Here is a 17,985-nt window from a genome sequence, read left to right on the forward strand (position 1 = left end):
CATTTCTGGTGTGTGTTCTTCTAGTGACCTAATGAACTGGATTTGTTATGGAGTGGAAGCCTGGAGATGGCAAGAACTAATTTTACTTGCTCATACAAGTGACTAACACAAACATCAGGAATGCTAAAGCGCTGCTCATAATAACAATTCTCTTAAAAGAGGGTAATGTATCGGCGGTGGCTCACGCCTGTAATCCCAGCACTTTAGGAGGCCGAGGCAGGCGGATCACGAGGTCAGGAGATCCAGACATTCCTGGATATTACGGCGAAACCCTATCTCTACTAAAAATACAAAAAAATTAGCCAGGCAGGGTGGCGGGCGCCTGTAGTCCCAGCTACTCGGGAGGCTGAGGCGGAAGAATGGCGTGAACCCAGGAGGTGGAGCTTGCAGTGAGCCAAGATCACACCACTGCACTCCAGCCTGGGGGACAGAGCAAGACTCCATCTCAAAAAAAAAAAAAAAAAAAAAAAAAAAAAAAGAGTAATGTATCATAAACTTTCCTGTAGTGTGATCATTTTCTGGACTTACCATTAAGTTATAGCTCTCATCAGCATAAAACTGGATACATTTTAAGATACTCCTTGATTTCTAAAAGAGAAAACAGAACGGCATATTTATTTAAAAACTAGGAAAAAAAGAAAAGGAAGCAGTCAAGAAGCAAACAATTATGAAAATCTTTTCATCATTATGTTTAATAAAACTTCACTGACTATTTCACATCAATGAAAATGTAGTAATTAGTGAACTGCAGTAATAATGTCAAAATCAAATTGTTCTTATAAAAAAAAGTGCTGGGGCCAAGCACTATGGCTCATGCCTGTAATCCATGTTTTAGGAGCCTGAGGCGGGAGGATCACTTGAGCCCTGGAGTTCAAGGCTGCAGTGAGCTATGATCACACCACTGCGCTCCAGCCTCAGCAAGAGAGCAAGACCCTGTCTCTAAAAAAATTAATATTTTTGTTAAAAAAAAAAAAAAAAAAAGGAGTGCCCATGAACTAGTTTTTTTACCTTCAGGTCAATGTAGTATAATCTCTGTTCTGACATATCCCACTGAGCCCAAACGAAATCCTCAGCTATTCTGTCTCTCGGGAGACGGCCAGAATTTTTAATCACCTAAAAATGAAAAAAAAAAAAAAAGGTATGAATAACTTTTAAGGAGAACATATCTGGAATTCATAATTATTTTCCATGTCTATCTTTACGATACGTGTAAATATTTCCACAGTTCACTGTTAGAAGCTCCCCACCCCTAGCACACACAGTCTTTCCAGAAATGTTTTAAGACATCATTTCATTGCCTCCTCTTCTTCCCACTTATAATATATGATTGTATTATTGCTCTTAGTTTAGCAGACAGGCTGAGGCTGTTGAAGACAACACCACACCTCCCACAAATCAATAGCTGCATTAATAGAAGATTCAGAACTCACTGTTCTGTACCTAACTCTCTCAAGTCAAGCCTCTGCAGACAAGAACCCTCCACTACCAAAGACAAAGGCTGTGATGCCAAGGAAAAACTCAGGCCTGGCAGTGGGAAGTAGTAGACAATGACCCCAGTTTGGCCATAAACCAACCATGCAGCTTTGGGCATGCCTCTCACCTTTATGTCTCCCATGATGAGTATGATGATATTGCCCATCTCTCAGCAATACCTAACTACTCATTCTTCAAGGCCTGACTTACACATTGTGTCCTACACAAAGCCTTCCCTCACATCCCCAAGATGTAATATAATCCTCACCTGTTTTCCCATGGTGCATTGGCATGCTTCTATGACAATTACATTTTAATTAATGCTATAAGCCTCCCGCAATGAGTACACACTCTTCTACAACACGTTTCTTTTTTTTTTTTTTTTTTAGAGGGAGTCTCGCACTGTCGCCCAGGCTGGAGTGCAGTGGCCTGATCTCAGCTCACTGCAAGCTCCGCCTCCCAGGTTTGCGCCATTCTCCTGCCTCAGCCTCCCGAGTAGCTGGGACTAAAGGCGCCCGCCACCTCGCCCAGCTATTTTTTTGTATTTTTTAGTAGAGAAGGGGTTTCACTGTGTTAATCAGGATGGTCTCGACCTCCTGACCTCGTGATCTGCCCGTCTCGGCCTCCCAAAGTGCTGGGGTTACAGGCTTGAGCCACTGCGCCCGGCCTCTACAACACCTTTCTATTACCAATGCATTGATTGTTTCTAGCATGTAACAGTGCTCAAGGAATGTTTGTTCAGAAGGCGGAAAATGGGCCGGGCACAGTGGCTCACGTCTGTAATCCCAGTACTTTGGGAGGCTGAGGTAGGTGGATCACCTGAGGTCAGGAGTTCGAGACCAGCCTGGTCAACATGGTGAAACCCCATCTCTACTAAAAAAATACAAATATTAGCCAGGCATGGGGGTGCACACCTGTAATCCCAGCTAATCGGGAGGCTGAGGCCAGAGAATCACTTGAACCCAAGAGATGGAGGTTACAGTGAGCCGAGATTATACCACTGCATTCCAGCCTGGGTGACAGAGCAAGACTCCATCTCAAAAAAAGAAAAAAATCCTTTTTTATGCCTTCATGGAATACTATGCAGCCATAAAAAAGGATGAGTTCATGTCCTTTGTAGGGACATGGATGCAGCTGGAAACCATCATTCTCAGCAAACTATCGCAAGAACAGAAAACCAAATGCCACATGTTCTCACTCATAGGTGGGAAATGAACAATGAGAACACTTGGACACAGGAAGGGGAACATCACACACCAGGGTCTGTTGTGGGGTGGAGGGAGAGGGGAAGGATAGCATTAGGAGCTATACCTAATGTAAATGACGAGTTAATGGGTGCAGCACACCAACATGGCACATGTATACATATGTAACAAACCTGCACGTTGTGCACATGTACCCTAGAACATGAAGTATAATATAAAAAAAAACAAAACAAAAAAACAAAAGGCAGAAAATGAAATAAGGTGTACAAGAGTAAATTGCCAAAGATATTATAAGTATAAAATATTTGTTTACTAAGTAACAAAGTCAGAACTATGGAACTTTAAAATCAGGAGATTCTAGAAACCATCCAATTCAATCCCTTAACAGGTAAGAAAACTGAGGCTCTCAGCACTTAGATTAGGCCGCATAGTTAGTTCAGCAAGGTCTGGAATCTATGTCCTGGAATCCTCCCAGTGCCCTTTCAGTGCATCAGCTGACCTCAAAATAATTTAACAGAAGCAGTTAAGAATTAACTTTCCTCAAAATGCTTATTAAGCAAAAGTAACCTACATTGAGATAGATGAGTAAAGAATAAAGACAGGTTGGGGTAGAAGAAATGAAGAAAAAAGAAACACCAGACTGGTCCATGTTCATGCCTAAACCCTCCCTAATCCTCACAGGGATTTCTCCACCCATGGTAACTTGGAACTTGAGGGGAACCATGTGGCATAAAGAGTTGTAAACCACTATTTCCTGCTTACCCTGTCCATTACATTTAGACAAGAGGAAAGTGATGCCAGAGAAAAGATCCAAGAGGACCTGTCTGTCTCTAAACTTTGGGCAATCATTTTTCTGAAATTTGTTGAGCTGGAGTAGATTTGAGAACCGTTCCAGGTAAAGGTATGTACTAACAAGAACATGAATGTCAGATTGTGGCATACCCAGGTTCAAATCTCAATGTTGTTTCTCTCTAGAGTCACCTCATCTCTGTGAGTCTTGGCTGCTGTCTTCTCTGTAAAAACAGGGATAAGCCTAATACCATCTCTATCATGTAGGGATGTTGCGAAGAATATGTGGAATTGCATATTCTTCGCAACATCCCTGCATGATAGAGATGGTCTTATACTTACGCTGTATGAAGCTGTCATCTAAGCCTTTAAAAATGAGGGCAGAAGTACTTCTTGGAAGAACACATGTGAATTAAGGAATGCTAAAGCTGTACCATCCTGAATAGCAGAATCTTTTCTGGGCTGCTGACAGGTGTCCCCTCCATCACTCTTTCCAGTATGTGTCTGTCCGCCTCTCTCTCTCTGCTCTCAAGCCCTCTTCTAACCAGTCAGTCCCCTGTCTATGCTCATTCCCAGTTCCTGACCCCAACTTGCTTATTTATTTCTCTTCTAAATTCTCATCACTGGCTTTGGGATTCGGCCTTGATCTTTCCTCCTGGGCTTGACCCTCTTCTGACCCCTGGCCCTGTCTGTCCTTGTGCTCCCATCCACTTAGCCCCTGCAGGACAATGGTAGCCCAGAGCTTCAGTGACACACTTTCTCCTGGCAATTTTCCAGCCAGGCTTCTTGATTCAAGGCTTTCAATAGCTGATACACAATTTTTAAGTGCAATTTTCTGTTTCAATTTGTTCATTTAACTTTAAAATCTTCAGAGAAACATTAAAATTTTCAGAGACAATTTTGATGCAGACTAAATATTGAATAAAATCATTTTTAATATCAGTAACATATTAAGATCCTATATAAATTATCAAGAAAAAGCCCAGTAGAAAAATAGATAAGGATACAACTAAACAATTTTCAAAAAAGCAAATCAAATAGCCAGTACGCTGAGGAAAAGATGGTGAAATGCATCAATATTAAGGGAGATACAGACTGAGATATCAACTTAAACTCATCAAATTGGAAATTTTTTAAAAGGTAAGTATACCTTTTCGTGATATGAATTGAGGGAAAACGTACTCTTAAATTTTGCTTCAAACATTGTCAATTGTTAGAATTTTTTTGGAAAGCAACCTGGAAAAATCTGTTGGAATTTATTAAATGGATGTACCCATCAAACACTCCATCCCTGAGGATTTAGCTCAAATAAACATATGTACCAATACATAAGGCTATAGGAAAAAAAAGTTTAAGATGATTTATAACTCAAAAGCAAAAACAAAAAACTGGCAATTTAGTGAATGTCTATCCATAGCAGAGACCATTATCTGCTTCTAAAGAGAATGAATTGGAGCTATTCTAGTTTACTTGCAGGTAATTCCACAAAGCTGAATGAGTAAGAAATGGATAATAAACCCCTGGGTGGGTCAGAGGTGGGGGTAGGAGATTAGTATTAGTATGGAGAAAAGTATGATACATACCATGTTGTGAACAAAAGAGATTAAAAAAAAAAAAGGTACATGTGTAAAACAAGCAAAAAAATTACACTCTATGAAACCCATATATGGTATGATATACAGTATGATTGTATATATGGTATAAATATATGGTATGATCCCATGATATGCATATATGTACATACAAAAACTAGAGTAAATAACCAATTAGTTACATCTCTATTTTAGTAACCCATAGGGATACTCCTGATCTTTTTACCTGCTAAGCAAAAGCAAACACAAAAGCAGCAGGTAAATTTATGTATTATGATTCTACTTTGGTAAAAACAATTGAATCCCCACATACAACCTTACACAGGTTTGCACGAGCAAGGTAAAGGCTGTGGAAAGATACACAGGCTGTTATCAGCTTCTTCAGGATACTGAGATTGAGGGTTGAGATAGAGAAAAATGGGATAATTAACTTCATATATATTTGTATCATTTCACACATTAGAACAGCAAGTCTATACTTCAAAAGTTATCAAATAAAGAAAACATCATATATCAATAACATTAATTTTCTTTAGCAGTCTAGTAATGTAGTTCTTTGTGGATCAAAAACTATGAGGCGAAAAGAATTTCAAATCTTTACCACTCTATTTCCATCTTCTTGGGCAACATGGATACGTAATTGCTCAATATCTTTAAAAGAAAAACAGAGAAAGATAATTTAACTTTAAGGAAACATATGAGTACTATTTTTGCCTAACACTTGTAAAAACATTGTTATAAAAGCAATGCAGATTAAACAACTGGCCATAAAAACAACATTATCACAAACTGTAATCTCACAATAGAGGTTCAAAAACTTTTTAAAACCCATTTTTCTCCATCCTCCCTTTATAGTTAATTTCAAGTCCTGCATTTATTCTGCTCCTCAATATCAACAATACATGAAGCATTTAGCCCACCTGCTTCCCTGGGTTCCCTCAGCAAGTACTTGGCTCCCCTATACCATCAGTGTTGTCTAGGGCTAACAAGGGCTTACTTAGCAGAGTTTATCTCCAATTCCCAAATACCAAACAGTTGTTTTTATGAACATACCAGATAAAAAACTCATTATACGAGACATTTTGGGGAAGCATTTTAATAGAGGTCAATTTCACTTGAACAAAACCCTGAACACTAAAGGCAGTCTGTGTAGATGGTCCCTTTCTATTGGTAACAATTTGAATTCAGCCATATTTACCTTCTGCTGGTCCTAGTTACAAAACTGAACACGAGCTTAGACACTGAACAAAGCCTTACCCCTCAAGCCTGTCCTTCCAACTATAAACTAGCAGTTTCATCTTGTAATGCGAAAGACAGCTTACAAGCTCCACTAGTAAATTTTGTCCTTCCTCTCCCTCTCCTAACTTGAAATCATCATGGAAGGACATAACCTTTTATGTCCTAAACTTATTTGCCTCTACCTGAATTTGTCTAAGTTAGTAGGTCTTCTCAAGTTCTGACATGGGATTCTTCTAGCTACCATAAACTTCCCCTCTCTCCATCCAAGCATCTCCATATTATAGTTATCCACTGTGACAGACACCCAAAAGACAGATGAACTAAAAATGACAAAAATGACCTGTTCTACAAACATTCTACCATGGGACAAAATTGCAAATCCATGTATGCAAGAGCCCATCATTCCCAGGATGAGAAAGCTGAACAGAGCCAAAGGGAACAACACTTGGGGGCCAAAGGAAAAGCCCTTCCCAAGGAATTTCAGGTCTCATATGGACATCAAAGTTCAGTGGACCCTCGGCAATGGCAGGTGGATATCTAGAAGATTCAATCATGTCCCACACTAGGAGACGATATGCCATTCATGAAATTCCCATATTCCACCTAAAGATACACTTACATTTCTCTTCTGAAATCAGTAACAGATGGTTCTCTGGAAGAGGATGACTTTCAACATGTGGGTAGAGAAACTGTAAAAAAGAAATTAATCATAATTGTAAGCAACTATCTTGCTTGAACAAGTATTTCCAAAGTTGTGCTTGATGACTGTACTATTAAAGACCATTGAAGAAACTGGGAATCACAGAAGAATTTAGGGAAATCACCTGCACACACACATTGCAGGTCAAAGCAAGCAAGAAAACAGAACACTGTCAGGACCTCAGCTTTCGAGAGGGGAATTGATCTCAAATACAACACTATCTTCACTTATTTAAACAGTAAGGCTTCTGGCTGGGCACAGTGGCTCACACCTGTATCCCCAGCACTTTAGGAAGCCAAGACAGGCAGATCACTTGACCTCAGGAGTTCAAGACCAGCCTGGGCAACATGGCAAGACCCCATCTCTACAAAAAATACAAAAGATTAGCCAAGTGTGGTGGCATGTGCCTGTAGTCCCAGCCACTCAGGAGATTGAGGTGTGAGGATCACTTGAACCCAGGAGGTGGAAGTTGGAGTGAGCCAAGATCATGCCACTATACTCTAGCCTGGGTGATAAGAGAGCAAGACTCTGCTAAAAATAAAGTAAAATAAACAGTAAATGTTAAAGTTGAAGCTATTTCTAGGGATGGTGCTTCCTATCTGGAATGTCTGATTCTGAAACCAATCAGAAATAATGCAAACAACATTTATACAGAATGTTCTATTTCACACACACACACACACATACACACACACACACACACATCAACATAGTCTTTGTGCAACTAAACCTAGTATATAATTTGAGAGCCAAGTAAACATATTCCCCACGACAACTTCCAAAGTCCCACATCCGAGAGACAAAGCACAACATAACCAGAACTTGTCAAGAAAGAACAGTGAGTCATGTGTCACACGAGTTGAGGATTTACAAGCCTGAAAGCACAGAACGACTGTCACCAGGAAGAAAAGGCTTAAGTACACCCCATTCCTCTTCCTCTGTGCTCTCCCATATGAGCCCACCACTATGTGTCTGTTTGCAGGACAAAGCAGGCTGCCAGCAACACAAGTCCTGACCCCGTCAGCTGTGATAATGAGGAAAAACTGGTCACAGGATGACTCAAAAGGGCAACTGTAAACCAGTCGTTTTATTTTGCGGCATGAAAGACCCGTGAATTTTGTTCTTTTCCTCACCCAAAACTTGAAAATAATATAAAAGGGCATAACTTTTATGTCCCAATCTCTCAGTCATTAGTCAGACTAAACTTAGGACAATTTTTTGTTATTTCCTAGTGCCCTAACTTTGCATAATATCAGATTAAAAATAGTACTAGTCAATTTTTGGAACATTTATAGTTGAGTTCCCTTTTGGAAATGAAAAGCAAAACATATGCTTCAGAGCAATAAAGTCAAAATTATAAAATAGCAATGCAAAATTCAGCTACAAAAATAATACAGAACTAACTGTCTCATAATTTGGAAAATGTCTCACATCAAACAAGATACTTTGTATACCGGAGTTGAGGAAAAGCAGAGATGAATGACACCACATACAGGATAGGAGAACAAATGTTCAGTGCCTCAAAATATGGAGATATCTGCTCCTACAGAAGATGGTATTGCCTCCAGCTCTACAGAGGTGGCCAGGGCATGCCTGCTTAGGAACGTGACATGGACTGAGGTGCTGAAGAGGTGTAACTGCCAACCTCTAAACCTCTGCCTGGGTTTCCTGTGACAATCAGGGAGAATGTTATTTTTAAAGTCTCATTTAGGTAGGTGTTGTTTTTCTTTCTATTATAAGGTGTTCCTAGAGTAAGGCCTGGAAACCAAAAGCAGACAGGCTTCAGACACAGCTCTACAAAAGCACTCAAGGTGATAACATACAATTTGGGGAGGGCACAGAAGCATGGAATTTAATCAGTGTTAGTTTTCAATATTTAAGAAAGCAACCTGAGAGCACTGCTTTATTTTTTGAAAAAAGCCAAGAACGTAAAACAATTTCTGGGCTATGTCCTAACAACTGGAAGGTCTGGATCTATCTATAAACATGCCTTTTAAATATTACTTGAAAAAGCAAGACAGTGAGTTATTATATTGAATCACATAATACACACACTACAGAACAAATGAAAATCCAGTGTTTGGTAAATGGATGCTTGTGGCTTAGGATGAAAATCCTAGTGACAGGATCTTACAACCAAGAGTATGGATGAGTTACTTCGGGAATCAGCAGATTATATTTACTTAGGAAAATTTACCTTCACAAATAAGGAGCTAGACTTAGAATGAATATTGGTCTTTGGAGGTCTGTAGTCTAGGTGTGTAGAGGGTGTGGAATTACCCACTGGAACTATCTTGAAGACACACCTCGTGCTGAAAGGGAACACTCAAAGGGTCCCGGATTGGGATCCAAGCCCCACCTGCCACTGTCCTCCTCTGTGTAGGTGGTCAAGACTACACATGCAGAGTTAGGGAAATGTGCTACTGGAAATCACCATGGATGTTTTTATAAGAAAAAGGAAATTGATCCCAGGGCAAGACCAACTCAATGGACAGTAGATGTCATTTCTCTAGAGGCAGGAGGGAGAAGGTGGGGATTTGCCACTGGGGTTTGGAGGAGTTTCTCTCTCCAGAGGCATAGACACAGGGGCAGGAGGCAGGGCTAGGGACTGAGATGGGTCCACAGAATGAGTACAAGTTTTACTTTATTTGGGTGGCGACCTTTCCTTTGGCCTACAGATGCTGTCCTGTTCCACGTACTTTTAACTTTTTTGTTTTGGTTTTTTTTTTTTTTGAGATGGAGTTTTGCTCTGTTGCCCAGGCTGGAGTGCAATGGCACAATCTTGGCTCACTGCAACCTCCGCCTCCCAGGTTCAAGCAATTCTCCCACCTCAGCCTTCTGAGTAGATGGGATTACAGTAGTGCACCACAATGCCTGGCTAATTTTTATATTTTTAGTAGAGATGGGGTTTCGCCATGTTGGCCAGGCTGGTCTCAAACTCCTGAGCTCTGGCAATCCGCCCTCCTTAGCCTCCCAAAGTGCTAGGATCATAGGCATGAGCCGCCGCACCCAGCCACTTTTTTTTTTAAACTGAGTTCACATAACATAAAATTTACCATTTTAACCACTTTAGTATATACAATTTCTGGTAGTTTTTAATATATTTGCAATGTATACAACCACTTGCTTTTAAAAACTTTTCCCCTTTCTATGTTCCAATTCCCTTTAGTTACCCCAATCCTTCAGTCATGTCTCCACCATCTATATGGCCCTAAGAAGATGCTGAGGAAGCCAAAGAACAGACCAGAAAAGGGAAGTGTGCTCTGTCCCCCAGCCGCCCCACACTGACGACAGTGTAGACAGAGTAGCTTCCTGAGGGTAGGGGAATGCAGCTTGGGAGCTTCAGGCTAGGCCATGTCTGGAATTGAGGAGTGACCCACAGTGCTGTCAGGAGTGGCTGGGAAATGTGCAGCTGAAAGGACTGGCTGACAGGGGAGGACCCTGGGCAGACAGAGACAACCCTCTCCCCTAACCCACTGGAATAGGGAGGCCCATAGGCTGGAGGCTGGTAGTAGCTTGGGGGACAGAAAGGCAGACACTTTGAGTGGTGCAGATTGACTCCAGCTAGACCAAAAGAAATGATATTTTGACCCTGTAACAAAACGTGAAATTAGGCGAAAGGAAATTATGCTGTAGCACCGCATGAACACATACAGTTGATTCAAATTATTTGTAGTAGTTATGTTCTGTAACATCACCACAAATGCTGTATACTGAATACTGAACCATTGTTTCTACGGAAAATACAAAGGGAATTGATCACAATTCTGAAAGACACAGTCCCAAATGCCATATTCTAAATATTGAAATCCCAAAAGATCAAAATCCCAAAAATATAATTCTGGAAGATAATAATTTTAAAAATTATTTAAAAGATGTACTGATGGCCAGGTGCGGTGGCTCACGCCTGTAATCCCAGCACTTTCGGAGGCCGAGACGGGCGGATCACGAGGTCAGGAGATTGAGATCATCCTGGCTAACACTGCAAAACCCCGTCTCTACTAAAAATACAAAAATTAGCCGGGCACGGTGGCAGGCACCTGTAGCCCCAGCTACACGGGAGGCTGAGACAGGAGAATGGCGTGAACCTGGGAGGTGGAGCTTGCAGTGAGTGGAGATCGTGCCACTGCACTCCAGCCTGGGAGACAGAGCGAGACTCCGTCTCAAAAAAAAAAAAAAAAAAAGATGTACTGACTTTTTTAAAAGAAGAATTATCTGAGAAGCAAAACACAAAAGAACACTTCATAGTCCACTGTATACAATAAAATAGGCAATAATAACATACACAGTTTTGAAGGTATAGACACTCGTGTATCCTAACAATCCTGTGATCATGACTTTTGGGACTTTAGACATCAGGGATTTTCACCTTTCAGGATTTCAACATTTAGGATTATGTTGTTCAGGATTGTCTTTTGGGATTATGATCCAAACCCAAACAAGGATAAATTCTTGGAAGCCTCTAGTCACAATATGTTTGTCAATAGATCAGTATATAACTTTGTTTTGTGTGTTTCTATTTAAAGACACTCCTTAACCTCATGGCCAACAGCACAGTAACTCATGCCTGAATGAAGCTTATCTGAAACACATATTTTCTCCCTAAGGCATCTGACAGTCTTCTTGCACTTAGGAACACTAGACAGTGCCTCAGCACTATGCCTGGAAGCCGTTTAAACAGTGAAATCGCCAGGAAAAAGCACAAAAGATGGAACTAGGCCATGAAAACAACCGTCATTTTAGTATGAGAGCTAAAACAAAAAAGGCAGGGCATCGCCATGTTCAACCTCAATTGCGAATGTGCATGTTGGGTGACAAATTCTTTCACCATTCAGCATATATCTGCAAATAACTGGCCAAGTACTATGAGTGTTTAATTTAGGCATTCCAAATAAATTTTAGGAATAGTAGAATTTGCAAATATGGAATCTCCAAATAATGAGGACTGACTATATCTATGCCATCTACACTATACATGCAGTTTCTGCATCAACTCATGAAGTTGATAAATTCAGGGATTAAGCCATTTAATCATAGATATTTAATCTGTCAACCATGTAAATACATTACACAGACCATTTTAAAGCTTCCCTTAAATGTGTTTAATAATTTATAATATTTGATATTTTACCATGAGAAAATATTAATTATATTTGATATTTTATGAGAAAATATTCAATATTTGATATTTTATCATGAGAAAATATTACATTACTATGAAACAAATGATAGTATGACAGAGTTGGTGGAGCTAGCTTCGAGTTCTTAATTTCCATGCTTGCAAAGAAAGAGCGGATACTTCCAGCCGCAGTAGTCTACAAGACTGTTCTGAGGAGTAAATATGATAATGATAGAGTGAAAGTACTTTGTAAACCCCAATTCTTCCAGGCTGCCTACCTTTTGATTAATGAGGTAAGTGATGAATAGCATGCTTACTTACCTGAACCCAAATATAGCTATCCACAGCCTTCAGAACCTTCACATTGTTAACAGGGTGGATTTCAACCAACAAAGTCAAGCACTTTGATCCTACAGAGAAAAGAAGGGTTTTAGTAACAAAGATTATAATATCACACATTATTTTTTCCAAAGCAAGAGGGAAGAGCAATTTCTGATAAATCCTACTACGGTGACTATAAACTATTAAACCATTCTATCATCCTAAAGTCCTGTGAGGAGACTGAAACTGTACACCTGTTCCTAGTTTTACTCTCTAGGATGTGTGGTAGCTCCAGGACCCCAAAAGAGCAATCAGCCCAGCAAAGGACCTGCCTTCCACATCCTCAGGAGCCCTGAAGAAGCTGCTTTTTATTATGAAAACCACAGGATACTCAAGAAATGCAAATGTGAAAAGGGAAGTCTTTGAACAGCCCTGGAAACAACAGTAGATACAAGGGAGACAAATTTCAGGTTATAATAATTTTGCATTTACAGAAAAGCATCACAATTAAAACACAAGCGGCCTCTGAAATCAAAGATCACTGTATATTACTTTGCACTCTCACCAGCAACGTGTAAAAGGGCCTAACAAACAGGTTTCTAATGGATATCATTTTTCCCAATTATCACAATTCTATGATTTGCAAAAGCAGACATATCTGAACTTTCCAAAAATATAAATATGTTAACTATTGTATTAACTATTCTACCGGGGGAAAATAAAAGGTAATTTTCTTAAAGTTTGACTTTAAAGTTTGACACTTCTACAAATCCAAGAGGGACACAGAAAAGATCTCAAGGGAGAAATCAATATACACGGAGTGAAGAAGTTGTTTGCGCTCATTCCATGCCATTTTTAGCATAGCTCCACAAGCCCTCTAGGCTTTTAAGTCTAAATAAACACAGTGTGATTCTGTGTCACTCCAATTCGGCAGCACAATTGCAAATATTGTTTGTGTAGGAAAATAAAATGATTTCTGATACATGAACATGTTAAGGCCGACAGTATCTATCAGTAGGACATAGGCTGGGTTTCCCTCGGGGACAGTGGTACAGCACTGATAATGACCCACTTATTTCTTCACTGTCACATCTAGCAAATGCCATAAAAGACAGCAATCAGGGGGAAGTCCATGGACACGGGCTTCCCCGCGTGGAGTTACCAAAGATATCTAAATTTAGGTCAAGGTTCTCCCTCCCCCAAGATTAAACTGTAGAAAAGAAGGACTGGCCTTATATTTGAGCTTTTATTGAGATTCTAATATGATCCAGTGTCTCTCAGTGACTTCACTGTGAAAAATAACATACTATTTGGGGAGGGTACAGAAGCGTGGAATTTAATCAGTGTTAGTTTTCAATATTTAAGAAAGCAACCTGAGAGCACTGCTTTATTTTTTGAAAAAAACCAAGAATGTAAAACAATTTCTGCGCTATGTCCTAACAATTGGAAGGTCTGGATCTATCTATAAACATGCCTTTTAAATATTACTTGAAAAAGCAAGACAGTGAGTTATTACATTGAATCACATAATATACACACTACAGAACAAATGAAAATCCAGTGTTTGGTAAATGGATGCTTGTGGCTTAGGATGAAAATCCTAGTGACAGGATCTTACAACCAAGGGTATGGATGAGTTACTTTGGGAATCTGCTTGATGACTCAAAAAATGGCTCCAGGAATAAGAAAGACATTGGTGTCAAAGATATTTGTGAAGTAAAATAGAATAGAAATGCTCTGTTGAGCGGTGAGTTTGAGGGGGGGAAAATGAATTTCTCTTGTTATTTTAAATGTATATGACTAAATTAGCATATTAAATAGTACAAGCTGACATTTTTTGACCTAAAAGTGTGTGTGTGTGTATGTGTATGTATGTATGTGTATATATAAATATATATATATATAATTTTTTTTTAAATGAGACTGAGTCTCACTCTGTCACCCAGGCTGGAGTGCAGTGGCATGATCTCGGCTCACTGCAACCTTCGCCTCCTGGGTTCAAGCAATCCTCCTGCCTCAGCCTCCTGAGTAGCTAGGATTATAGGCATCCGCCACCACACTTGGCTAATTTTTTTGTATTTTTAGTAGAGATGTGGTTTCACCATGTTGGCCAGGCTGGTCTCGAACTCCTGACCTCGTGATCCGTCTGCCTCAGCCTCCCAAAGTGCTGAGATTACAGTTGTAAGCCACCGCACCAGGCCAAAAGTTTATGTATTTTAACTGGGCGGGGGGAGGGGGAACCTTTTGGGGGAGAAAGAGGAAATTTTCTCATTAGAAAAATAATCACAGCTGGGCATAGTGGCTCACACCTGAAATCCCAGCAATTTGGGAGGCTGAGGCAGGCAGATCATGAGGTTAGAATATTGAGACCATCCTGGCTAACACAGTGAAACGCCATCTCTACTAAAAATACCAAAAAAAAAAAAAAAAATTAGCTGGGCATGGTGGCACACGCCTGTAGTCCCAGCTACTCAGGAGGCTAAGGCAGGAGAATCTCTTGAAACCAGGAGGCGGAAGTTGCAGTAAGCCAAGGATGCGCCACTTCACTCCAGCCTGGTGACAGAGCGAGACTCCATCTAAACAAACAAAAAAATTAGCTGGGCGTGGTGGCACGCATCTGTAGCTACTTGGGAGGCTGAGGCAGGAGAATCACTTGAACCCAGGAAGCGCAGGTTGCAGTGAGCTGAGATCGCGCCACTGCACTCCAGCCTGGGCAACAGACAAGGCTCCGTCTCAAAAAAAAGAAAAGAAAAAAAAGAAAAAGAATCACCATATATTTGGTCTTTTTTTTTTTTTTAAGCAGGAATTTGTACCCAAATGAGATAGCCAGCTATCAGCTAGATTTTCTTATCTTTAAAATGGGAAGATCTTTCAAGGCAAAAAAAATCTTTCTACACTAATTTTTCCCTTCTGGAGTACAACCTAGACATTTGACTAATATTACTAGCCTAATAAGAGTAAACCTTTGTAGATAGGTTTGCAACATACCTTGTGCTCTCGATAACATACCATGTGCTTTCACAGTGAGAAAGGAAGCATTGTGAATTAAGATTCTAGAGACATCAGTTCTAGTTTCAGTTCTGCATTATCCTGGTATTTACTTCACAGCAAATCACCAAGCTTTCCTAGGCCTCAATGCCTCATTATTAAACATAATAAAACATGTGGGGCAAGATGCTCATACCTGTAATTCCAACACTTTTGGAGGCCAAGGCAGGAGGATCACTTGAGGCCAGGAGTTTGAGACCCACCTGGGCAACACAGTGAAACCCCATCTCTACAAAAAAATGAAAAAAATATTAAGAACTAGCTGGGCATGGTGGTGTGTGCCTGTAGCCCCAGCTACTCAGAATGTTGAGGTAGAAAGATCACTTGGGCCAGGGAGTTCGAGGCTGTAGTGAGCCATAACAGTGTCAGTGCACCCCAGCCTGGGCAACAGGGCAAGACCCTGTCTCAAAAATAATAATCAGAATAAAATGAAAGACCAAAGAACCAGATTACTTCTACAATCCCTTTCAGCCATAAAATCCCATTATTCTATGAGGTGCTAAATTAAGAATTTTGATGGCCGGGAGAGGTGGCTCACACCTGTAATCCCAGCACTTTGGGAGGCCAAGGCAGGTGGATCACCTGAGGTCAGGAGTTCAAGACTAGCCTGGCCAACACAGGGAAACCCTGTCTCTACTAAAAATACAAAAATTAGCCAGGCATGGTGGTGGATGCCTGTGGTGCCGGCTACTCAGGAGGCTGAGGCAGGAGAGTTGCTTGAACCTGGGAGGCGGAGCTTGCAGCGAGCCTAGATCGCACCATTGCACTCCAGCCTGGGCAACAGAGCAAGACTCCATCTCAGAAAAAAAAAAAAAGAATTTTGAGAATCAAGATATCAGTGGAGACTGGACACAGTGGCTCACACCTGTAATCCTAACATGTTGGGTGGCTGAAGTGGGCAGATTGCCTGAGCTCAGGAGTTCAAGACCAGCCTGTCCATCCCCTCTCTGCTGAAAACACAAAAAATTAGCCAGGCATGGTGGTGCACACTTGTAATCCCAGCCATTCAGGAGACTGAGGCGGGAGTATCATTTGAACACAGGAGGCGGAGGTTGCAGTGAGCCGAGATCATGCCACTGCACTCCAGCCTGGGTGACAGAGCAAGGCACTGTCTCAAAAAAAAAAAAAAAAAAAAAAAAAAAAAGATTATCAGTGGAGACTGGGAGACCATCACTGAAGGGGAAGACAGGACCAGGCAATGTCTGGATACCACAAGGAGAGACAACAGGATCAGGCAGAGGGATAGACATGACATGAGGAGAACGGAGGTGAGCCAAAGACCGTGGTGTGATCCAGGCACACGCTGTGAAATGGTGACAAAGATGGAAGAGTTCAGTATGGCCTGGTTCTGAAGGAGCTCTGGTTATTCAAGCTCTTGAACCAAATCACAGCTTCACAGAGCGTCTGTGACACTTGACTGTCTATGGTGGTGAGAGGGAGCTCTGGAAAATCTCAGTAGCAATGGGGCCCCTGACCCATGTGGTCACCCCAATTGCTGCCCAGTGAGGATCTGCTGTGACTTGTAGCAAATGCAACTCCACAGGGGAGGATGAAGGGGACAGCCAGAACCTGGTTTGCTATGGAAGGCTATTTTCTCAGTAAAATATTAACTCTGCCATCTCTACAGCCAAGAAAAGGAGCACTACTGATTAAAAAAAAGAAAAAAAACTGCACTGTAAAGTATGTGGATCAAAGAACCCTGTTTACATAAAAGATGGTGCAATTTGTCTCATCTACTGTGGAAAAATCTCATTTTAAGCAACAGTGTTAAACCCCACCTGAGACAAACCACATCTTATAACTAATGGCTTGTAAGGCCATTTGATGGACAGACAAAATAACCTTTCCAAATATTCATTCAAATAAAATATTCTAATAAATCCTAGAGTGCTTTCTGATTACATCATCTGAAATCTTTACTGAACAAAATGAAATCTTCCCATGATGAGCAATATCTATCATATACTGATGACTCCTAAATGTGTCTCTCCAGCCCCGACCTCTTACCTGGCCTTCTGACTCATCTCCAAACTCCACCTCACAGCTCCACTGGGATGTCTATTAGGCATGTCAAACCGAGCAAGTCCAAATGAAACTCTTCTTTCCTGCCCCTCCCATGCATACATACACACCCACATGCCCTTCTACCTGTTCTAGCCAAAAAACCTTACAGTGAGTCACCCTTGACTTGTCTCTTTTTCTCATATTCCCATCAAATCCGGCAGCATGCATATCTGTGTGTGTGTGTGTGTGTGTGTGTGTGCGCGCGTGTGTGTGTGCGTGTATACATATATATACATATATATATATATATATATATATTTTTTTTTTTTTTTGAGATGGAGTCTTACTCCATCACCCAGGCTGGAGTACAGTGGTGTGATCTCTGCTCACTGCAACCTTTATTTCCTGGGATCAAGCAATTATCCTGCCTCAGCTTCCCTAGTAGCTGGGATTACAGGTATGTGCCACCACACCTGGCTAATTTTTGTATTTTTA

At 40.8% G+C, this 17,985-nt stretch overlaps 1 protein-coding gene across 1 annotated transcript in view; it reads right to left on the bottom strand.

Moving 5' to 3' along the window:
• GSAP (gamma-secretase activating protein) overlaps positions 1 to 17,985 on the bottom strand; it is a 104,688-nt gene that overhangs the window by 64,175 nt on the left and 22,528 nt on the right. Inside the window, exons 6-10 of the mRNA XM_050782746.1 lie at positions 12,439 to 12,527; positions 6,918 to 6,987; positions 5,661 to 5,710; positions 1,009 to 1,113; positions 529 to 588 (exon numbers count right to left, since the gene is read on the bottom strand). Of these exons, the coding sequence (XP_050638703.1) occupies positions 529 to 588; positions 1,009 to 1,113; positions 5,661 to 5,710; positions 6,918 to 6,987; positions 12,439 to 12,527 (374 nt within the window). The remainder of the gene's footprint in view (positions 1 to 528; positions 589 to 1,008; positions 1,114 to 5,660; positions 5,711 to 6,917; positions 6,988 to 12,438; positions 12,528 to 17,985) is intronic.

This window comes from Macaca thibetana, chromosome 3 (genome assembly GCF_024542745.1).
Source record: "Macaca thibetana thibetana isolate TM-01 chromosome 3, ASM2454274v1, whole genome shotgun sequence".
NCBI lineage: Eukaryota > Metazoa > Chordata > Mammalia > Primates > Cercopithecidae > Macaca > Macaca thibetana.